Source organism: Asterias amurensis, chromosome 5, assembly GCF_032118995.1.
Source record: "Asterias amurensis chromosome 5, ASM3211899v1".
Classification (NCBI taxonomy): domain Eukaryota; kingdom Metazoa; phylum Echinodermata; class Asteroidea; order Forcipulatida; family Asteriidae; genus Asterias; species Asterias amurensis.
Window position 1 is genome coordinate 13709921 of NC_092652.1, and position 25247 is coordinate 13735167.

General features: G+C 38.5%; 1 protein-coding gene across 2 annotated transcripts in view; it reads left to right on the top strand.

Moving 5' to 3' along the window:
• Window positions 1-25247, top strand: part of LOC139936992 (ataxin-7-like protein 3) — a 184098-nt gene that overhangs the window by 10589 nt on the left and 148262 nt on the right. The window contains exon 3 of one of the 2 annotated variants that reach the window (XM_071931904.1): window positions 24522-24647. The exons of the other annotated variant lie outside the window; for it this stretch is intronic. Coding sequence (XP_071788005.1) covers window positions 24522-24647 — 126 coding nt within the window. The remainder of the gene's footprint in view (window positions 1-24521; window positions 24648-25247) is intronic. 2 annotated transcript variants of the gene reach the window in all.

Consider the following 25247-nt stretch of genomic DNA (forward strand, 5'->3'; position numbering starts at 1 on the left):
AATCGTAAACAATCTGAAGAAAGTGCTGAGTAATGTTACTATCATGATGTACACATTGCACGACTCCAGCCTTACATGTAAGTGCATCCACAAACGGTCATATCGATTCCTTTTTACAGTATTGTTGTTTAACGTGTAATGAATGCAAGTAACATTGAATGCTTCTGAGCAATACAATACCACAAAACTAAACGCCCTCTTTCTATTACAGAAAAGACATCGCCTCTGATATAATACGTGACCCCTCTGACTATATTCAAGATACGTTTGACTCGGCTGTTCTGTTTAAGCTGTTTCCAGTATTTTATTAGCACTCCTCATGAATCTGTTGACGAAGATAAACACGCTGTGATAAGGTCTTCGCCTAAGGGTCTTATGAACTTTTACAATAATAATAATTGTTGATGTTCTGTTGTCCATTATATGAATGGAGGTGGAGGATCATGCTTCTTGTTTTTTTGTACCTCTTTTCTTACGTTTCGGTTCACCAGTTGTTGATTTGTAGAGTGGTGCTATGATGTCGGAGTAGCCCTTTATGAAGCGTCTGTAATACCCAGTGAAACCTATAAAAAAAATTGAAGTTCCTTTCGGTTAGAGGGTGTCTGCCAACCACTGACTTGTGATATCTTCTCTGGATCAGCAGATATGCCCTTCGCTCAGACAATGTGACCCAGATATTTCTTTTCTTGCATGAGGTGGCATTTCGATGGCTTTACTTTCAAACCATGCTGACGAAGACATGAGAATACTTGGTCAAGGCGCTTGAGATGTTCCTCAAATGTTGACGAAAAGACTATTATGTCGTCCAGGTAGAGTAGAACGGTTGAGTAGTTCTTGTCACCTAGGCATGATAACATCAGGCGTTGGAAGGTGGCTGGGGCGATCTGCAGACCAAACGGCATACGGTTACACGCATAGAGTCCCATTGGGGTGGTAAACGCAGTTTTAGCCTTATCATCACTTTTCAACTTCCACCTGCCAGTACCCTGACGTCAAGTCCAGTGTCGTGAAGAAAGTTGCACTGCCTAGTGCATCCAATGCTTCTTCTATTCTCGGAAGAGGAAATGCGTCACGCACAGTCCTGTTGTTCAACTGTCTATAGTTAATGCATATTCGAAGCGACCCGTCTTTCTTGTGGACTATTACCATCGGAGAGGCATATGGAGAACAGCTACGACGGATGGCTCCTAACCCTTTTCATACCTTTAAGATGTTCTCTTACGGCTTGGTACTGTGTTGGTGGTATACAACGGTGAGGGAGACGGAATGGTTGGGCGTCTATCAGTGGTATGGTGTGCTTGATTGTGGAAGTGCACCCATAAACCAGTGAATTGACGGAGAATACATCGGCCTGTTTGTCATAAAGAGCTGCTAGTTGTTCTCTCTGTGTGTCATTATCAAGCTTGGCATAGGATAAGTCCAAAGAAGGGATTTCTGCTTTTGCCTATACTGTTGGCTGTTTGGGTTTTGGTGGATGGAGACGAGTGTGAAGGAGATCATCAGTTGGATGGAGACTAGTATGAAGTGAGATCATTAGTTGGATGGTGGAGACTATCTGCAGTTTCTGCCATGCCTCGTCTGTCCTGTGCATGCTCCAGTGGTTGCATGGGTAGAGATTTGTTGTCCACATGGATGATGGAGGAAACTTGTGCAAGCTTACAATTGCGTCTAATTGTGCAAGCTTACAGTTACGTCTAATTGTGATGGGCTTGGCGGTAATATTGCAAAGGCATATAGGGGCGATTCCATGAAAAGGTGGAATTTCTTAGAAAAATGAAATTGCTCCCAGAATTGAATTTTTTTCTTTATATCATTCCAAACATGTCCAAGTGTCAGGGGAATTTTTTTTATTCTGTTCGGAAAAAAAATTCTGTGAAAAAAATTACTTTTCCAATAGTGCACTTTGGTGGGAAAAAAGTAATGTTTTTTTATGGTTTTATCAATTTGACCTATTTTTATAGTCAGTATCAATTTTCTTTAAAAAAGCATAATTGAGAGCAAGTATGGGCAGAATTCTTTCAGAAAAAATATGTAAAATTTCAATATAACTCAATGTACACTTGTGTCAACACTTGGTTTGAGGTACTCTCAGAGAGCGTAACGCATGCACTACAAATTTTGGGATATGTAGAGCAACTAAAAAAATAAATGAATAAAAAGGTCTATAGCTACTGTTTTGCTCTTCAGATATGATGTGCAACTGATATTGGTTGATAAATTTGAGAAATTGTAACTCAACAATTGAAATAACATCAATAATGTAGCAAGACAAATTGTAACGCATGTTACCGTAACGCGTGTTACCTTAAATTTTGTGATATGTAGAGCAAAACGTTAAGAAAAAGTTCTATTTAATTTTTTGCTTTTTAAATATGATGTGCAACTGATACTGGTTGATATTTTTTGAGAATTTGTAACTCAACAATTGAAATAACATATAAACATGTAGCTTGGAAAAATTGTAACGCGTGTTACCGTAACGCGTGTTACCGACTATTTTGCAATTTACTAAAAAAGTTACACTTGGATTATTGTAATTGTTTTGGTATAATAAACCTAAGCATAGTACTTGATGACAGTAGAAACAATTTTGTAGTAGACTGGTTAGTTTTAGGACAAAGTTGAAATGAAGTTTGGTATTTTTTTGGTCTTTCCATTCAGCGTAACGCGTGTTACCGATTTTCTTAGAGCTCTCTCAGCTAAACCAGTTGATCTTTCACTTTTGTGTGAACATGGGGATCTAGCCTAGATATTCAGGTTTTAAAATACAAAAGATCAACACTTAAATCAAAGTAGTCTTGCAGCCAGAGAATGGAGAATGATGAAGGACCCTCAAAAGCGTAACGCGTGTTACCGCGGAATCGCCCATAGGAATTCTCCGGTTTCGATCAACATCTGCAACTATGTTACCAACTCGGAGATTACAGTGTAGGTGTGACCATTTGGATTAAGAGTGCTTTGCAGATTACATCAACTTCTTTTCCAGATGGAATGACTCGTGGAAATCGGCCAACGTAGTTTGCATTTACCAATCTTCCTGTGGGTCACCCATGTCAAGATCTGTTGTGTTCATATACGCTGTCTGCCAAGCGTTACTTTCGGCCCCAACTTCTTGTTTTGTCCTCTAGCTTCGCACTGGTCGTCTCTGGACGCTCGAATGACATTGGTACCAATCAAAACAAGAACATTCTTTCGGTAGCTGTCAATTGGTACATGTACTACGAATGCTGGGACATCTTCATGTATTGCCCATGATGGAGATAGAAATTGGTACTACACCAAGATAAGGAACATTCTGGCCACTGGCACCTTCGATGGAGACGTTCACTTCATTCAGTTCTAGATTCTGTAACGATGGGTGGGTTTTCCATAAGTCTTCAGTGATGGAAGTTATTTGCGAGCCTGAATCGATGAGAGCAGTGCAATTTTGTCCATGTATGTCGACGGTGCCTTCATTGTTTGGCCCAATAAGTTGCTGGTAATTTGGTGTGGTGCGGCTCTGGAATGACTTTGCAGATTTCTCGTCTATAGGGCTTGGTCTTTCTGGGCATGGTTCGTTTGCCTTGTGGCCGTGGGCCGTGGTAGTTTAAGAGTCCCTGCCTCTTATAATGTACCAAATTAGGGGGGGGGGGGGGGGGTGTGATTCATGGGCTTACATCCCTTAAACAAATTGAAGTGCAAAGTGCGTGGTATCTCGTGGGCGCAGTGAGATAATAGAGGTTAAAGTTCAAATTTTACCAATATATTGCGTTTTCGCACACTCCGTAACCTCGTGTGCCAACATCAAATTTTTTTTAATGACAACCGGGTGTTGGAACAGTTTTCATCTAATGACAAATGAAAAAAGAATCTTGGGATCTCTGCAACTTGCATGTCAAAAGATTTTTTGAAAGTTTTCTAAAGTATTGCCATTCCACACATTTTGGCTGAGTTGGCACAACATTCGCTTTTCTGTGCCAACAAGATCCCATCAATGTTTTCTTGTATTTGGTTAAGTTGAGTGTTGAGATTTCAATTGAAAAATAATTGGGATCATGTTGGCCCACCAATATAACAAAGGTCAAATACTGCCTATTTCGGGCGATTTTGCGTCGTCTAGAAATCCACGCGCCAATATGATCCCATTAAATTGTCTGCGTTTTATGATTATATGCATGTAGATACTCAAAAAATAAAAAAACATGGTGAAAGACTTTTCTTGAAATATTATTCCATGAAATGCTTACTTTTTGAGAAAACATTAAAACAATCAATTCTCGAAATATTATTCCTCGAAATGCTTTACTTTTTGAGAAAACATTAAAACAATAAATTCTCGATATCGAGAATTACTGATTTATGTTAAACACATGTCATGACACGGCGTCACGTGTGGAAACAAGGGTGGGTTTTCCCATTATTTTCTCCCGACTCCGATGACCAATTGAGCCTTAATTTTCACAGGTTTGTTATTTTATACAGAAGTTGTGATACAGGAAGTGTGGGCCTTGGACAATAGTGTTTACCGAAAGTGTCCAATGGCTTTAATGAGGCGTGACTCTTTTGACTTTTGAGATGCATTTCACTTGAGCGCAGTAATTGCAATACAAAAGAGATATAACAGTGAAACACTTTAATCTGTGGTTTGGCTTGGTGCCAGTAATGGTTTTACACAATGCCAAAGTTACAAGTGGTTCAATTAGTACAACACTGCAAGTAAAATTGTTTAATTGTGAATCAGAATTCCTGTGGTTACTACCAGGGATAGGTAGCAACAAGACTCATCAGTTCAGTGTTGTTGTTTTTGGGCTGCTTTTGCTACCGGTAGCAAATACTCCGCAGTTTTAAATTCAAGAATAGTTGCTTGAATCATCTATGCACAGTTTGTCCATAATGAATAGTAGCTTCGCTGTCAGTTCTGTTGTTCAATCTTGTTCTGACTCAGGATCCGAGGTTGGAAGTCAATTCACAATTCACCGGTGCTTGTCCAGTCCTTTGGACGGCAGGTTTGGGGGTTCAGTGGGCTGCGAGAAACAGAACGGGCTCTGGTGCCGACCGTGTTCTGGTGCCGACCGGGCTCTGGTGCCGACCGGGCTCTGGTGCAGTGCCGGGTGCTGGTTCCGGCTCCGGTGCTTAAAATAGATGACGTTGTGTTGTTTAAACCGGGATTCTCCACCAGTGTTATGAACTTTTATGAACATTAAATAAAAACTAATAAATAAACAAACAGTTCTCCCTGCAGTTAACGCCATAATTCTGGGCGTCGTCCGCCATCTTGGAAATCAAAGTCAAATATAAACTAAGCGTAAGCTGGATCCAAAACAGAGCTTACTTAATTAAAGGAACTTAAATATATTTTAACTGAAGGGACTGGCTTGTCCCAATGTAATTCACAATACGAAGACATAACTTGTGTTAAGGCATTGAGCATGACCTAAGGGTAACTCCTTGTTTGACTCCGTTATCCATGGCAAATAGGGATGTGATTTCTCCGGCTTTTGCCGGATTTCCGGCTTTTTCGACTCAAAAAGTCAACCAACGTGAATCATGTGAATCCGTTGAGAAAATCGGGGGGTAGATTGTGCTTATTAATTATTCATGTTGAGTTTTGCATGTCGAAATGTATTTGATTGGTTTTATGATGAACGTTCTACATTAAATTGTATTGCCATATATGAGAACGAGGTGGAAACAGAGCGCTGGGTCGGATGGGATTTTTATTAAATGACGCTAAGAAGACGCATAAGTTGTGATCTTTCTCACATTGGACCCGTACGGTTTGTTGTTTTTACTGGGTAGGAGCGTGCTTCTTTCACCAAGTCTAGTTCCTATTAACGCGTGTGCTGTGCTTGCGTATTAATGGAATGGGGGAACAGACCCAATGTGTAGCAGTGACCTCGTTTTGTGTCTGCGCAATGTGCGGTGGTTTTACGCATGGTGATAACTGCGCAAATTTAAAAATTTAAAATGCATGAACAGTTTAGAGATTGCGCGTCGCCAATGCTAGTAGAGCAACGAAGATCAACGCTGCGCTGGAGCTTCTATTTTTGGTTTGCGTGCACAATATGGCAGCATTTGCCAGCCAACGTCCGTCCACGTGTACGTGTTGCCACACCAATACAATCCATACGACGTACGACTGTTTTTGAGGATTCGTACTGTCATGACTGTTGTCTCGTCAGCCAGTCGCATCGGCATGGCGGCGTCGAAACAAACTTTGCCGAGGGGAGACCCATCAGTTTGAGACCTGGAAAAAGGTGTTCAAAATAAATTCCGCTGGAGTTGGCTGGAGGAGTCGGGCACTGTTGACGGACTTGAGATGCATTTGCATTAGTGCTAACTGCTATGAAAAATTAGTGACCGCGGCTAGAAAAGTGATAGGTACTTACTGTGATGCGTGATGACACCATCATGTCCGGGTCTGTTTACCCAAGGCTACAACAAGTACAATGTATGATTTCACTTTTCCCTTTACACGCAAAAAGAAGTCTGCCACTGGAAATGGCAGATTATTTTAAACACAGAGTAAATTTGGCAATGATTTTGTGTTTTATTTTCAATGTTATACTTATTCTGAACAAGGGTTTCCCAGCTTAGTTAAATGCAATATTTGAGATTTTTTTTTCTCTCCTAAAAACACTGAAATTGTGCAACAAATAGTGATTAAAGCAGGTGTTCTAAGGAAGCTTAGAATGCACCACAGAGCATCTAGACTTCAAAATTTTTCCGGGGCCCTTAGGCGGGCCCCGGACCCCACGCCATAAGAGGCGAGCTTGCGCTCGCAATGATAGGACTCACATTTCCAGACAGTTTAAATTTTCAGGCTTTTTTTAAGACAAGCATTCACATCCCTGGGCAAACGAGTCAATAAATCAATGTTTCGAACAGTAACCATACAACTTAGACTATGGCGGTAAACGGAACATAATAATAATAATGATTTGGTTAAACAATATTAACGCAAAGAGTAAGCATTAAATATAAAAACATAATAACCTGTCGACAAGATAAACACGCTGTTGTAAGATCTTCGTCTAAGGATCTTATGAACTAACGCTCGCGGAAATGAGATCGCTGGCGGGTGCTATTTGGATGTATTACGTAAGAGAGATCAAGTTAAATAAAAAAGAGACTGTGGGCATATGTAATAAACTGCGCCAATAAAGTATCTAAACACTTACAAATGGTCAGATATATCGGAACCTGAAATAGTATGCCAAAAAATAATTATTCATTTCTATTCACCGTTAATTTCTGCACATTTTGACACATCTTGTGTTGCGCTACGATGTTGTTTGGTGGATTTATGGGCACTTGAGTGGCTTAAGGTCGAATTTCAAAAGTTGCAAAAGCCCCTATTCAAGCTAAAACGTTGTATTGTGACGAGTAAGATCAGCGTTTCTTTTGCCCGCCCTTTATAAATGATTTGTTTGTCGCGTTTTGGATAAATCGGTTGCGATGAACATCAGCAATAATTGTCAGTAACCAAGCAAAGGGGTCAAAGATGGGAGGCATACAACAAAATGGGTTAAGAGCCAGAATCCCTGATTATGGTAAGACAGGGAAAGGTGTTTCAAGATAACAGGAAAGATGGCTCAACTGACCAAACAGGAAAGAGGACGGATCGTTGGTTTGATAGAAGCCGTTATGTCGATTCGAGCTGCAGCTCATCAAGTTGGAACGTCACCAGCGACGGTCAGTAAAAGTGTGGAATGGCTACCAAGCTCAGGGAAATGTGGACAACCTGCCAAGGAGTGGCCGCCCGAGTGTGACTTCTGCAGCAGAAGAAAGTGAACAAGTCCATCAAGCCTGACACCACTCTCGAGGGATTGCGACGCATCCTGATCAGGAAATGGCAGGGGATTGACCAGGGACAGATCAGATGTCTCGTTTGGAGTATGAGAAGACGACTCCTTGCCGTTAACAATGATGGAGGACACACCAAGTATTGAGGACAGGATATCAGCAGTTTTAGAGTTAAAGATACGGCCATAAATTTCATGGTCAAGTAAACGAAACGAGTTTGTGTCTTTTGTCTTGATTTTGTCTGAGTGTGATGCTTATGTGAGTTCCCTTCTGGAATTGGGGTGAATAGTGGCTTTTGCAACTTTTGAAATTCGACCTTAAGCCACTCAAGTGTCCATAAATCCACTAAACAACATCGTAGCGCAACACAAGATGTGTCAAAATGTGCAGAAATTAACGGTGAATAGAAATGAATAATTATTCTTTGGCATACTAATTCAGGTTCCGATAAATCTGACTATTTGTAAGTGTTTAGATACTTTATTGGCGCAGTTTAGTTCATGACCGTCACAAATATTGAGTTATGCCTCAAAATTACATTTTTAAAATTTTAAATCACAACATTTTTATGCTTTACAATTATTTTAGTAATATACTGTAATTTACTATACCTTATAAATGATCGTGACCATGAGTTGTTTTCTCATTGTTTCATTCATTATTATGTGCCAGGTGTTAATTTTACTAATTACCCAGAGGGCACGTGAGTATTCTTGCAGAGGAGACCACTGGTTCGGTCTGATTTAGGCAAACCCTCCGCAAATCCACGACAGTGGTCCACCCTTCGGTTAGATAAAGAGTCAAGATTACACAATTCTAAGGCATCAGTATAAGACAGATATGAATGACCTAAGATGGTTCTACAGGCTCTTTTTTGAGTTTTTTCAATGTCGTCACTTTGTTTTTTGTCAAACCAGAATGCCAAACTACATCAGCGTATTCTAGTGTAGATCGCACATACCCTTCATAAAAATTTTTTAATTCGTTGCAGTCAAAACCAAAACGTTTCAATGTTCTAACCATAAACAAACGTCTATTCGCTTTGCGTAACATGTCGTTAACTTGGGCATCCCATTTAAGTTTGCTTTGAAGTACAATGCCAAGAACTTTAGCCTCGTCAGTGTGTGTAATAGATTCAGAACCGATTTTAAGATCAGTTTGAGGGGAGGGGCTTTACTGAAACTTACTTGGAGGGCCCGAAACTTGCTGGGATTATGCCTGAGTAAATTTTCATCAGACCATTTTTGAAAGCAATCCAGGTCATTCTGAAGATGGCCAGGCTCAGAAATATTACGATTCTCAGCAAATGTCAGTATTTCCAGTACTGAGATTTTGAGCCCTGAGCAGCATCGTTAATTACAATCTGAAACCCAACTGGACCCAATTTTGTACCTTGAGGCACACCACCCTTTAAAAACACAAAGAATATTGTTGTACTTCACACATTCTTGTCTGAGTTGGAGAAAAATGCAAATCCAGGGAACGATGGATCCACGAACTCCAAGGCCAATGATCTTTTCAATAAAGAGGGTATGGTCGATAAGGTCAAAAGCCTTGGAGAAATCAGTAAGAACCACCGTTCGCAGGTTACCACTTTCCTCAGCTCCCTGAAAGAGATAATGCATTAAATGGGTTAGGTAGTGTGAGGTGGAAACACCTTTAACATTACCAAACTGTCAATGATCAATCTTATCCTGTATATCATCAAGTAACCATCCTGTGACAAAATCTTCAGCAATTTTAGCAGAACTAGCTGTAAGTGAAATGGGACGCAGTTTATCTAACTTAAGAGGGTACTGCTTGGGAATTGGTCTAACAATGGCCTGCTTCCACTGGGAGGGGACATTACCATCCCTGAAAGAACAATTTAGAATATCAGTAAGAGGGAGGCTTAATTCATAAGCAAATTCTTTGACTAGTCTAGGGGGAATCATGTCAGGACCAGTGGCTTTATTTGCTTTAACCTTTTTGAGTTTGGCAAAAACTTCCCATGGGTATAACTGGGGGCTGGTTTTTCAGCTGGCAAGTAAGCAGTAAGCTTAGACAAGTCTAGGGGCACAAGATCAGCTTACACATCAGAAAAAATTACATTAATTATGTTAGCAATACTTTTATAATCAGAACTGTCAATTCCGGGAACTTGTATTTCAAATCGGACTTAGCAGAGTTAGTCATAGATTTAACTTGAAGATGCCATTTGCGTGGGTCAGTTTTCTGTAAATTGCGAACTCTTTTAGCATTGAACGATATCTTAGCTTTTTCAATTTCGCTTTTGACCTTGTTACGCAATTTGCGCCATCTAGCAAAGTTGTTTCCAGAGAAAGCAATTTGACGTTGGGAGATTAACTTTTTTATATTAGGAGTTATCCACGGTTTGTCAGAATTGTTTTGGTGGGAAAATTATTGTGAATACCTGTGTTCAATATATCATACAATAAATCAGTTTTTTCTTGAACACTGTTGCATTTGAAGATATTGCTCCAGTCCTGACTCTGTAGCAAACGACCAAAGGATCTAATTCCAGAATTATGAAGAGGTTGTATAACTCGTCAAGTGATGTTATTGTTACAGTTTCGAAAAAGCGGTTTCCAAATCACACACACGTGGTCACTTCTACCAATGGAGGACAAAGACGCTGGAGATGCATAATGGTCTGATAGGTTAGTGAGGATAAGATCCATCGTCGCATCAGCGCGTGTGTGGAATTTGATTACCTGCTTCAGTCCATGTCCCCGAATAATGGAGTTGATGTTCATTCTGTTGAAGTCACCGAGGATACAAATTCCGATCTCTGGATAATTAGTGCGGAGATGGTCTATTGTCTGTATCAGGTGACTCTCAAGCAATTGTTGGCATGGAGAATTGGTTGTTAACATACTGGTAAGAGATTAAAAAACGACTAATAAATTTATGGAAATACTTTTATGTATGTATGATTAAATGATTTATTTATAACATGTAGTTTTAATTTTTATACAGAAAAATTGTAAAGGTAGCAGAGCAATGGGAGGCGGCATACAAAGAAAAAAATGGCGGGGCGGGGGGGGGGGGGAGGCGGCGGCGGCGGCGGCGTTCAAAGCAAAAATGTGAAGCGTTGTTATACTTTGTATCAAGTTCCAGTGTAACAATTTTGTATTACTATTGAACCTCAGTAGTTGCCACACATCTAAGGGGAAGTTGTCACCGACCCTGGCAGTGAGGCCTGGAGTGGGAGGTAGTGAGACCTTGAAGCATTCTGGTCTTTTAACTTGATAAATCGTTTTGTGGGTTTCGAAGGCTGACTGGTTATACTTGTTTTAATACAAATCAACTGTTCAATTATTTGTGACCAGTGGGCCCATGTTGTGTTGATTTTTTTTCGATGACAGGAATTCTAGACTTAATATTTTGACCTGTAATTGTTAAATAAGACTGGCGCATGGGCATATAATGATTACTTGGAGCTAGGAGTGGTCGTGGTGGCTGTTTTGTATAAATATTTGATTAATTAAATCAGATCATTTTCAAATATGAATTAGTTGCCTATACTATAGTTCCTCTGGCCTTTGCTGTGTATTTGTACTTGTCACTTATATTAATATATTATATAAGTAGCGATCCAGAATAAACACTTTGTTTATAACGACTGAATTAATGTTTACATCCACATGTAAAGAAATTTGAGTAACTAGTGGTTATTTTCTTCCGAACTTATTGCATTTCCCTTGGTGGAAAGTTTCCCTTGATCTACCATGTACATGTATATCATTTAAAGCTGTTTTCACACCTCTGTTGTGGTGGTTTATAGCTCATCTCTATAGCCTTTTCAAAGTAGCCAACAATGACTGACCCACCCCTTACTAAACACCTTCTGGTTGTGCATTGTCTGTGATGCACTTGCTTGGTCTGGTCAGAAATGTTTTGTTAATGGTTGCCAGCAACAATATATGTTTGTTGCCATGTCGCTCGAACTGTTTTCAATGTGCCATTGAGAACAACTATGATTACTTAATACAACAACACAGAAGATACAGAAGCTTTAGTCCAGAAGCGTTTAGCTCCCAATTTTTTTAAAATTACATCGGTTAAAACATTTTGTTAACAATACTTGAAAGTCTCAGATTGGAATTATTATTAAAAAGACGGAGTACAGACGTTCTTTTTTCCATTTTTTAAATTATTGTACAATCTGCATATGTCCCACAACGACAATTATTATTAAAAAGACGGGAGTTCGGACACTTGTATAAAACATTATTTTTGTTAACAATACTCGAAAGTCTCAGAACGGGTCTTTAAAAGAGGAGTATGGACCGTGACGTTCTTGGAAATAGAATTTTTTTTCTTTCAAACATAAGAGTATATGCTTATGAACAATAAAACAATTTTTTAGTAATTGTTTGTCACGATTTATATGTTTAAAAAATATATAAAGTTGTTTGGGGAGCTGACTCCGCCTACCCCTTTTGTGACGTCAATCGAGGCAGACTTTGCCTGCAATGCGTATAGTAAACACACGTGCAAAGTACATGTACGTCCAAGTCGTGAGTTGGTACATTTCAAAAAGTGTTTTTCTGCATTCAGCAGCAATACACCTGGTCGGCATTGCCGGAAAAAAACAAAAAACAAAATGTTTTGAAACGTACAAACTCACGACTTGGTCCGTACATATACTTTGCAATTGTGTTTACTCTACGCATTACAGGCAAAGTCTGCCTCGATTGACGTCACAAACAGCGCCCTCTCGGGTCGGGGTCTATTCTTAAATTTGTAAATAACATAAGAACTGATTTTTTTAAACCTTAGTTAACTGTTTATTCACATTCCACTCATCAAAACACAATATTAGTGACAAAAGCTTTATTTTGAAAAAATACCACTTCCAGGTGACATTAAAATAACATTTAACCTAAATATTGTCCAACTGCAAATGTTCCACAACGCCAAATTATTATTAATAAAAAAGACGGGAGTTCGGACATTCTACAAAAACATTCTGTAAACAATACTCGAAAGTCTCTGAACGTGATTATTATTTAAAAGGCGGAGTATGGACCTTTTTTAAAACTTAACCAAAATATTGTCCACTTGCAAACCCTCAACGACAACGAATATTAAAAAGACGGGAGTTTGATCATTCTCTTTATAAAACATTTCGTTAACAATACTCGAAAGTCTCAGAACGGGATTATTATTTGAAAGACGAGATTATTACCTGGTATTTAAAACACGGAGTAGGGACATACTTGGGAAACATTTTACCAAAATATTGTTCAACTGCAAATCCCACAACGCCCAATTATTATTATTAAAAAAGACGGGAGTTCGGACATTCCTTTATACATTTTGTTGACATATCGAAAGTCTCAGAAGGTTTTTTTTATATTAAAATGACAGAGTACAGACGTTTCCCTCCCCCCCCCATGTTACCAAATTTAATTCGGACATTCTCTATGAATATAAAAAAACTTTTTGTAAACAATACTTGAAAGTCTCAGAACGGGATTTTTATTTAAAAGACGGAGTACGAACATTCTTAAAATTTAAACCAACTTTGCAAATGTCCCACAACGACAACTATGATTAAGAAAGACAGGAGTTCAATCATTCTCTATATGTTTACTCGAACGTCTCAGAACGGGACTATTATTTTAAAAGACAGAGATGTGGCGTTCTGTTTTCAATTTTCAAAATTATTGCCCAATTATTATTAATAAGACGGGAGTTCGGACGTTCCCTTTATATATAAAAAAAATAAAAATCGACAATACGCACAATTCTCTGAATGGGATTATTATTTAAAAGACTAAGTACATACAGACATTCTTGCCACTAATTAAGTTTAAAAAAAAGGCGGGGTAGGCCTATCCGGACGTTCCATTTAACTCAAAAGTCTCTGAACGGGATTATTTTTTAAAAGACGGGAGTACGGACGTTTTTGTTTTCATTTTAATTAAGTTATAGCCAAATGCAAATGTCCCGACGAAAATTATTTAAAAAAGATGTGAGTTTAGACATTTTCTATAAAAAACATTTTGTTAACAATACCCAAAAATCTCAGAACGGGATTATTATTTAAAAGACGGAGAACAGTCGATCTTTTTTCCATATTCAAAAAATTATTGTGCAAATGTCCCACAATGACAGTTATTATTAATAAGACGGGAGTTCAGACATTCCCTATATATATAAAACATTTTTTCAACAATACTCAAAAGTCTCTGAACGGGATTATTATTTAAAAGACGGGGTACAGAAGTTGTGGCCACTAATTAAATAAATGATGGGGTAGGCCTATCCGGATGTTCTTTTTTCCGTTTAAAAAATGATTGTCCAAGTTGCACATGTCCCGACGACAATTATTATTAAAAAGGTGGGAGTTCGGACACTTTCTATATAAAACATTTTGTTAACAATACTCAAAAGTCTCAGAACGGGATTATTATTTTAAAGACGGGGTACCGACACCCTTACAATTTAAATGAAAGTATTTTCCAACTGCAAATGTCCCACAACGCCCAAGTATTTTTAAAAAGATGGGACTTCCGACATTCTCTATTTAAAACATGAGCAAAGTACATTTATACTCCAACGGTCTCCAAGTCTCTGACCCAACAGTCTCTGAACGGGATCATCATGTAAAAGACGGGAGTATATGGGCGTTCTTTTTTCCACAAAATTGTTGTCCAACTGCAAATGTCCCTCAAAGACTATTATTATTAACAATAAGATGGACAAAAGTTCGGACATTCTCTGCATAAAACTCTCTGCATGTTAACAATACTCCAAAGTCTGGAGACGGGATAATTATTAAAAAGATGGACTGCTGGAACCGTCGCCAGACCACCAAGGATTTTCTGACAGTGCTTTGTGTGGTCGGCACAAGTCAGTTGTGCTTTGTGTGGTCGGCAGAAGACTTTATGGACCATGTTTACACAGTAACTACATTTAGATCCGTCCGCAGACGGGCACCGCTGAAGAATTCTCTTCAGGTCATTATTTACGCATGAATGCTCCTCGTTAGCCCTCGTTCAACATGGTAAATGGGGTACTCCCCCAACCCACTCGCTCCCGCATGTAATCACACACTTTTGCTCGAACCCGCTCAAACTCGCTCGTCATCGCTCGTTATTGTAACGAGTTTTGCCAAGTGACTCGCGGGTACCCGTTCCCCGTTTTGATAACTACCTTTAAACATCACTGTATGTAAACAGCACATACTGTTATGGCAGATACCCCTCTAGGTAGACGTGTCGGTCTCGCCAGAACCCATACACACTCAAGTTCTTCAGGAACTTGAACATCAATAGTTTGGACTGGTATTCCATCCTTTATATAAATTGCAACGCCACCTCCACAACGAAGCTCTCTACACTTAGAGAACAAAGAATATCCATTGATGTTTAATTGGTTTTGATGCATACCAGGGGCAAACCAAGATTCGGTGATGACCCCCTATACCTTCTCCTTACAAAAAATGATGTGAAGTTCGTCAAACTTGTTTAGCAGAGACTGGGCGTTCATTCTACAGGGTTTTGAAACGTGTAACAATCTTTGTTACAAAAAGAATGTATTACATTTCCATATTGACAGAACGGGAGTTCCCTCCCTGTCAAAATTTGTTGTCTTATCAGGATCTCCGGTCTACACAAATTGCCTTCTCTAGGATTTTGATTGTCATTGTCATGTTCATAGACTTAAAAGTCACTTGAAAACTTGCCGTACAATTTTGTTGTAGGTCCCGTGTTTAACAACTTGTGTTCAGCAATTTGGATGATTTGCAATGCAATTTTAAAAAGTGCATCGCAAATTTTGCGATCCAATTTGCGATGCATATTTTGCAGCATTTATGCTTGATAAAAAAATAATTATTTTTTATTTAAAACCATTCATATTTAATTTATTTTCTGGCACAAAAAATCATGCTAAATTAATAAGAAACCACCACCGATGACTAAACGTTTTCTTCGGTGATGTGGAATAACCGCTCTGGTAGTTGGGCAAAATCGGCCAATGACAAAATTTGTTACGCGCTATATGGAAATTCAACAGCCAATAGAAACATGTGTCTCTGAGACTGTGGCTTTCTGCCCTCTCAGGCATTGGACGAAGCAGACTACATTGTTGTTTTGACATCAAGTGTGGATTTGTTTATTCTGAGCGACAGTTACTTGGGATTTTATAACTAAACTGATGTTTTCTACTTGGAAAGTAAGAACAGCAGATGATTATTTATGTTAAGAACATCTGCAAGGTTTAATAAACTGTTGTTTTTTGACAAAGGAGCTGGAAAAGTGCAAGAACTTTGATCTATTTTTTTTTAATCGTGTGAAGATACATCACTACACTGTTGAGTCCTGCTGATAATGTGCTTGGCACAAATACTATTGCGACGATCGTAGTACGTAACCCTCCCACTCCAACTGAATATCATCGGTTCAAAAACGATAGGCCTATACGATAGTTCATGTTGTTCCTTTTGTTAAGGTTGTCTCCTAATTTTGCACAAATTTATTATTCTTAATAACTATTATCCTATTTATTATAATGGACATTCTTGGTTGTCTGTATCCAAAGATCCTTTCTGAGTTTCAAACTTTTCCCGACTTGTGTCCTCCTTGATTTTCATTTAATATTGTGAATTTGTTGGCAATAATGTACATGTGTTGGTGCATGGAGGTAGAAATAGTATTAAGCATTTCAATTCAATATTAAGACCCCCCCTTTCTCATTTGTAAATTAACCCGATGCAAAGTTTATTAAACATTTAAGGCTGATTTTGGAGTGTTTATATTATATTAAACCAAGTCTAGACATTGAAAATTGTTGGATAAACAACAATTCGATGGTCTCCAGATTGAATAATCTCCAGATTGAATAAGAAAAGCTGGGAAAGCGTGCCGAGAGAATCGTTTCAAAATGTGCTGTGCCAAACGTCCTTATTTGTTAGAGTGAAATGAAGCCACAAGACACAGGTGTGGTGTTTTATTAACTCTTTTAATGGTGAAATATTCAATGAATGACAGCGTTGGGTTTGTTGTAAGGAGGAGTTCTAGAATTTTACGTGGAATTTGCATTAAAAAAATTCCCCACTAGTCGAATGCAGGCAATAATAAAAGACGGAATACGGACATTCTATTCAAACAAAACGTTTCCCAAAACTGCTAAAATATAACAAAGAGGGGAGGGGAGGTCCGATGTTCTTAATTTGTTAAATTAAAGTTCCCCAACTAGAATGCCAGCAAAATTAAAAGAAGGGATACGGACATTCTTAGCATAAACATAAACATTGCTGTACTGCATTGGTTCCAAAACGGCAACAAAAAAAATGACAAAGAGGGGATATGGACAGTGTTAACTTGTTAAAAGATGTTTCTCAAAACTTGAAAGCAGCAAAACTAAAAGACGGAATACGGACATTCTACCATTTAAAAATATTGTTTGTCATAAAACTGCAAAAATATAACAAAGAGGGGAGGTCCGACATTCTTTTAAGAGTTAAACTAAAACTGAAAAAAAAAAAACCTTCCCCAATACATGATTGCCAGCAATATTAAAAGACGGAATATGGCAGTCTACCAAAAGAAAAACTGTTTAATGCATTTGTTCGAAAACGGCAAAAAAATAACAAAGATGGGAGGTCCGACATTCTTAACAAAAACTCAAAAAGAACTTTCCCAATACTCGTTTGCCGGCAATAATTAAAGACGGAATACGGCAGTCTACCATTTAAAAAAACAAACTGTTTAATGCCATTGTTCCAAAATGGAAACAAAAGTAATAAAGAGGGGAGGTCCGACATTCTTAACTAAAACTGTAAAAGAACTTCCCCAATACTTGATTGCCGACAATGTTAAAAGACGGAATACGGACATTCTACCATTTAAAAATATTGTTTGTTCCAAAACGGCAAAAAAATAATAATAAGGGGAGGTCGGACATTCTTAACTAAAATTGTAAAAAAATCTTCCCGATACTTGATTGCTGGCATTATTAAAAGACGGGGTACAGACATTCTACCATTAACAAAGAGTGGAGGTTGGACATTGTTAACTTGTAAAAAAATGTTACCCAATACTCAAATGCGGGCAATAATAAAAGAATGCACAGTGGTTTAAGACCCAGACATCAGGTCCGATTTTTTTTTCTGAGATAACTTCATATCTTTGGTGACTTGAACAAGAAGAACTAATTTGTTGAAGAATTTTTATTTTTTTTGAAAATTATTACCCTGGTTTTTTAAGGAATTGCAGTTCGTATATTGTGACATACGTTTATATTCAGCAAAAATCACAAACCCTTATGTTAAAAAAAATACCTGGGTAGGCATATACAAATTGTTTGAGAAAACAAATATTGTTTTTAAATTACCTGTATAAGTGACCTTTCGCACTGTAGAAAATTAAATACGGACCGAAGTTTTGATGATATGGCAAAAATGCTTTGAAATCTTCAACTAAAATGTCAAAAAATGCTACTTATAAAAAAAAATACCGCCACACATCTTTAAAATACGCCATTAAGGGCCTGGACGAAATGCTAAAAATATGTAATAGATTAGTATAGTAACCATTCGTTGTGGCTAGAAATTCACGGTAATATAGCGAAAATGAGTTTTTACTCCTGAAAATGAGAATTTTCAAAAAAGCAATTGTTTACATCGCAAAATTAAGGAAAATAAACAAAAATCAAAACGTTGGATATTTTCCCAATCGGCCACCAACGGCCAACATATTTTTTGTATTTGTTTCCATAAAATGATAGAGTGACTACTTAGCTTTGAAAATAAAATAGCACCGAAATCCTGCAAGATCGCCTTCACTCCCAAAAACTAAGTTTTCAGAATGCTGTTTTTAACCAAAAACATCGTGTACATCTATACTATTAAAAGCGTAACCCGCGCCATCTTGGACTGAAAATTAGAAGGTCCAGTGGCATGGCATCCTTGTGGAAATCAACACGGTTAAGTGTGTGGAATTCAATACGTTTGTGTGGTTTCAGACGTCGGGTTGCAAGTCTACAAAACCCTGACCCAAACTCCCACTTACAAGTCATCTGATTGGAGAAAGTTTGGGCAGCGACCGTGTGTCAACCACTGGTCGATGTTGTTACCAGACTTCCTAGAAATCTTTCTGACAGGCGACTCATTGGACAGTGTTTCGCAGATGGTTCTCCGGATTGGTTCACTCATTGCCCCTTGCCCGCCCACCCGCCATTCAATCCGCCCTTTTTGGTCGGGTAACTTTCATGTTGTACTAAGCATGGTTCTCCGGATTGGTTCATTCATTGCTGCGCAGAGTCGAAAGGGTCGAAGAGGCTGGGTGCCAGGACAAAACCGAAACCAATCTCACGAATTTGCATTGAATGAATGAAGTAACTCACAGATTGATGTTTCGCAGGCGACCATGTGTCAACCACTGGTCGATGTTGTTATCAGACTTCCTAGAAATCCTTCTGACAGGTGACTCATTTGTTGAAAAGATTAAATGGAGAATATTTATAAAAAAAGCATTCACTTCCAAACGGCATGAGAACTATCATGATGGACAAGGATGGGCTCAAACGGAAGCTTTATAATTTGGAAACATTGGGTAGGGCCGGCTATAGGTTGGAAGGTGTCTAAGGGAACTTTACAATTTATAACATTTTGGGGTTGGGGGGGGGGGGGCCTTACACAAAGAGCCTAACCGCTCTTTACATTCTGGTCAGTGTATTGTGAGTGGTGTGTTGTCTGGTTTTGAGACAGGCCACCTGTTGCTTGGTGAAGGAGGTCGCCGTGGGACCACTTTAGGTTGAAAGTGGGTGGCGACCTCGGACTTACAAAAATCTCCATACAGAAATTGCACTATTGACGCAAAACGTATCTTGCTGTTTTTATAAACTATGGACACTATCTTTTGCCAGTAAACTCAAATGAGTATGAATACCGTTTTAGATTACGGTATGTTAATGGAGGTATAGTGTTGCAGTTTCAGAGTTTACCCCATCACGGAAGTTTGTGAAACTTATACACGTATGTCAAAGCAAAGGCTGTTTTGAAGCTGTAAAAAATAACTTTGCATTTGGTCAAAGTTGTTAAGCAAAACGACAATAAGTTTCCTTTTGAAAAAGTCCATTCACAAAATTGGTTAGAGCAGTGTGTCGGTCAGGTCTCAGAATGTACATTTTGCCAAATCCATTTTGTAGCCTATATTTAGCAATCGGTCGTCGGGTTGGTTACTGGAGATAATATTAACAAAAGAGACCTCATGCGGCTGAATGGGGTACATTTTTAGGAGTTTGTCTATTGACCCAAACTGGACGTGACAAACCCTAAAAATAACTTGACATGCTTTCTGAAAGTGAAATAAGTTAGAGAAAATTAAGGAGTGAGGATGAATTTATCGTTTTTATTTAGTTTGTACGATATAGGGTTCCAGAGATATGGGATGTATGGAGGTTTGTTCTTAGAGCAGCATGAACATGAATGCGGTCAGAAATTGTGTCATTTGTCATTAAAATTTCGCGAGATGCAATAAGCCCAAAGTGACAATAAACAAAACACTTTTTTGACGTTCACGTTTAGTGCTCCCGTAACGTGCAGCCTATTGACCAGAAAGTTTACAAGACCAATTCAGATGAGAATAAACTAAAAAGAGACCTACGCTCTTACCACCCCCCCCCCCCCCGAAAAAAAAAACCCAAAACAGTAGATAAATTAAATTTGTGGCACATAGCATGTTCCGAAAACTCGCTTTACTTATAGTGCTGTAGCAATGCTATGTATATCGTGGGACGTGAAAATGTCATTTTTTGACGATGTTTTTTTAAAAAGGAAATGCAAGCATTATAAATGTATATTGAGTGTGTGGGGAAAGTTTCGGTAGATGTAGTACAAAAGAAACTTTAGTTATTGCTGGCTAACGGTCAGTTTCACCTATCAACGCTGATTTGAAAAACGTGTAGCGTTAAGGAGGCCCAAAATATTAGACCCCTATAAGGCTCACGGGGGAGCCTTATAGTTTCTAGAAGTATGCATAAGGTACGTCGTCTAACCCAAAACGAGGTGGGCACAGCCACTGCAAGTAGTGGCGGACGTGCGAAATAGCTTCATTTTGGGTTAGAATTATGACGCCATGCATAAATATTGAGAGAGGCGTATTACACCCTCACCCACATTACATTTCGAAATATTTTGTGTAAAGGATTTTCATCATCTAGCGTCGCGCGGCACCCCGCTAGTTAACATTACACACAGAAGATATAGCGCCCTCTGTTGACTTCAAACCACATCATAAAAATTGTCACAATAATTCGTGAATCACGATAGGATCGATAAATTGTGGATTATTTTAATGGACAACCACGTTTTATCTATCTAAAGATGACATTGAGACATGCTTGAGATCTTATAAAGGTATTTTGACCGATTATAAAGGTATTTGACCGATTATTGTACAGAAACTTGTCGATGTCGGGGTCACATAGGGTTTTAAACCACTGTGGAATGGTGGCAATATTAAAAGACAGAATATGGACATTCTTACCATTTACATTTTATTTCTGCATCTGTCCCAAAACGATCGTAATTGTTCATGATAAGCCTTGCAAGGTCATGCAAATTTCCTGTAATCGCGGCATGCTTTTAACAAAAATATTATGCAATCCTTCTATGGCTCCGTAAACCAAACCATGAAGGATGCCTTATATCCACGATCTAGTCAATATGCCAATCCCTGTCACTACTGCCTAAACTTATTTTTTATGCACTTGCAGACTTGTTTGTCTGTTGAGGTTTATTGATCTCATTCACACCTTATGTCTATGGGCTGTTCTAGCTGGAAAAAACACAGGAATGTGAAACACAACGATGAACATGGTTGTTAGTCCCCCATTGTTGTAAAACAAGATATTTGTTGATGTAAAACACAATATTCGTTGGTATAAAACATGGAACGAGATTGGATGAACCTAATTATAATCTTTCGTTGTAGTACTGTAGCATGTTCATATTCTTTTCATCCACCTCGTTCAGTTATTTGGCAGAAAATCAAACGGTTAACCCTCAATACCAAATGGGAAAGAAATTTCATTAATCTCCTTATATTTAATCTACTATGGTGAACTGTGTAGAGTTGGTTCCAAGCCTGAGAGCGTGGCTTTTAGTCTACTATTATAGCCAATACATGATTGCCCCAAATAACGCCCTATTGTTAGATTGGCTCATGATAGCTTACCTGTGGGGGCGTTTTTCGTGCCTGATAATAGGAATAGCCGCGATCTCAGACTTGAAATCAAGTCTATGAATCATGGGCATCACTGCACTTGAATTTGTGTGTGATTCCGTGGTGTGATGGTTAAGAGATACACTTAACAAACCATAATTATCAGTTGAAGCTAAAAGGACTCCAGGATGAATAAAATGCTGTGTTTTGTTCCTCTCTTATTTTTATCATCTTACGGGGCATACAACGGATGTCCATTGCTTATACCCATTCTTTCATTTTCAATCCCAGTTTTTCTATTATTACAAATGCATATTACTTATTTTGTATTAATGGTCACAAAATAATACTGGGCGTAATGTATGCCCCCTTCCCAAATAGACAAAGTTTGCCTGTGTGTGTCCTTTCGTGTTCAAGCGCTGTACTCGGCAAGAAATACTCATTTACTGTCATTGCCCAATCAAGGTTAGCCTCCCCCTCACCCCCCGTCCCCCAATGAGAAAAAAATCCTTACTGATTTGAATTGTGTATTAACGCTGTACTCAGCAATACATGAGAAGTGGCTGTCAAAGCACAATCATAGTCAGTCCCCCCTCCCAACGACCAACAAAAACATCCTTACCCAGCAGTAAATGGAGATTCACTGTCTTTGGAGATTCAAAGTCTTTGTAAAACACTAATTGGTAATTAAAAAATAATAAAATTCACTCAATCCCGGCCATATCTCGTTGGACCCCCCCCCCCCCCCCCCGCCTCCTTTCAATGTTTGTTCTGATTGACAGTCTTCTTTGTCCAGTCAACATTGAGCGGGGGGTTGGGGAAGAGAATGATTATTGTCATTAAGAATTGGACTGGGAATGGTTTTATGTAGCGTTAGGAATGGTAGGCCTAAGCAATTTGGCCGGGATTGTAGACTGATGCCGATCTAGTAGTTTTCTACATTGTACTTCGTAATGGTTGCAGACAGTGTTGCGGTCTCACCACGCTGCTACCACAATGCTTGTGTGTTAATGGCGGTCCCACAGTGACTTTTCCCCACTCATTGTTGGCTGGCTGACTACGCTTCTTTTGAATATGTTCGAAAATAAGATGGGAAAAGATTGCAGCTTCCCGACCTGGGAGATCCCACTCTGACCAAACCACGCCCATGGAGATCCTCCAACGTTTGACCCTCGATTGGTCCACAATTGGCCACGTTCTCGGTCATTTTTTCATCCTAGTAGAAGCGGCGCCTATGTGTGAACAGGGTATTAAGCACAAAATCGACCATTAAGCAGCTCCATAAAATTGCAGAGATGCAATGAATATCGGCTTTTCTGATTTTTACCCCTAAAATCGGAAATTGTCGGATATTTCCACGATTTATGCTTCCAAATTTGCTGTTTTACTCTGAAAAATTCGAAAAATCGCAGTTAAAACTTGAACACAATCCCAAATGATATTGTCCGCGATCCTTTGTGAATATTAATACATGCATCGGTCCTACTAATTGCCATCAGTTCACCCTCAACACGCTTGTGTTGTCACCTTGCATCGCAACCACTCTCAACCACTATGCAGATGGCAGATATGATTAGTCTTGACCCAAGATGTCAGACCAGTTCACACGAAGCCCAGTACATAATACACCATGCAATACCGATCATTGACGTCTTGGGCCAAGACTCAATACGTTTCAAATGCAGTAAAGCACCCTCTGTTGTCGATGTTGTACAAGCCCTGTGAAAATGCAAGATGGTGGCCGACAGCTTTGCTGCTGAGAGATAATTTTTGTGGAAAAAAACCCCACCAAAAACAATTTATTTTTTTCCTGTTTTAAAAATTGTTTGATGTTACAACTGGGCTAGTAAACAAATATGTGACCCAAAGTTTGTTTGACCCCAAAATGGTATATTATATAGCTTCCGTATGTTCACCTCGCGCGACAAAACAAAAAAGTCCAGGTTTGTCCCTATTTCTGGGATACGAATGTTGGCAGGACTGCGAGGTGGGGGGGGGGGGGGGGATGGGGGTTAAGTGTCCAAAAGGTCTACACAAAATTGTTGAGATTTTTTTCAACACCTAATTGCATCTCTGGAAATTGGCCCTGCTTATCTGATAGAAACAAACAAATTGACCATTACTAAGAGAAGTTATGCCTGTTTTACTGAAAGCACTCATGTTTGTACATGTAGCTGTCCATGGAGTGTAAATGCTTGACTGAATCTAAACATCTGAGTAAGTAGCAAAGGGTACATGTACAAACAAAATATTCAGTGGACATCTTGCAAAATGAGTACCTTTATTAATGTAGACCTAACTCCTCTTAGGAATCATCAATTTCTTTCAGGGTTTTTTTCTAATTAAGAAGGAGAGAGTGCTTGTTTTTTAAATATATTCTTTACTGAACTTTTGACTGTCATTTGTTTATTTTGAAAAACATTACCAATCCTGGCATCTTCTTTTTGACTCGCCCTGGGTTGCCTGTTAGAATTATTGTGACATATGTGAAAAATGATTACATTAATCAAAACTAAAATGTACAGTTATTTGTTTTGTTTTCTATTTTCTCAGGATTTAGAAGAGGATATATTTGCTGACTTACTTGATGAATTGACTCTTGGATTCTGCTTTGAGATTCATCGGTCATGCAAGATGGGGCAGCTTTTCCTTGATGAAACTGATGAACCAAGTTTGAAAGTATTTACATGTAATTTTATGGTCTTATCATATAAGGCAATTTTTACAAGCAACTCTCAAGGCAACCAACTTAGTTGCTTGCAAATGAGAATACAAGAGTAGCACAAAATATTTTTTTTCAAAACTACTTTTAAATGAGTATGAATTTTGTTTTCTTCTTTGAGGTTGCCTAGGACTGGTTGCGTGTAAATTGTCTTGTGTGACTTGGTTTTAAATATGTTGAACGTGTTTGTTTAAAGAAATGATGAACATAGTGAAAGTTTAGTATTAGATTATGTCATCTTCTTCAAATGTAATTTTTCAAAAATATATTGTTGACCTTTTCAGATATTTTAAATAACTGTACATTATTGGTTTACTAAAATGATCATATAAGGACAGTTCAGTTAGTTCTTGCAGTGGTCATTTAAAAAAAAAATAGAGTCTTCAGCAGTGAAACATGTGGTTATTTGTATTCAATTTGACAAATAGCACAAGTACATGTAAAGCACAAGGCACATTCATTATTTTCTATGATGAGGCCCAACTGATGTACATTTCAAAGTTTCAACAAAACACCAAACACAGAAAATATAAGCCTGAGAGAAGTGAGCAAAACAT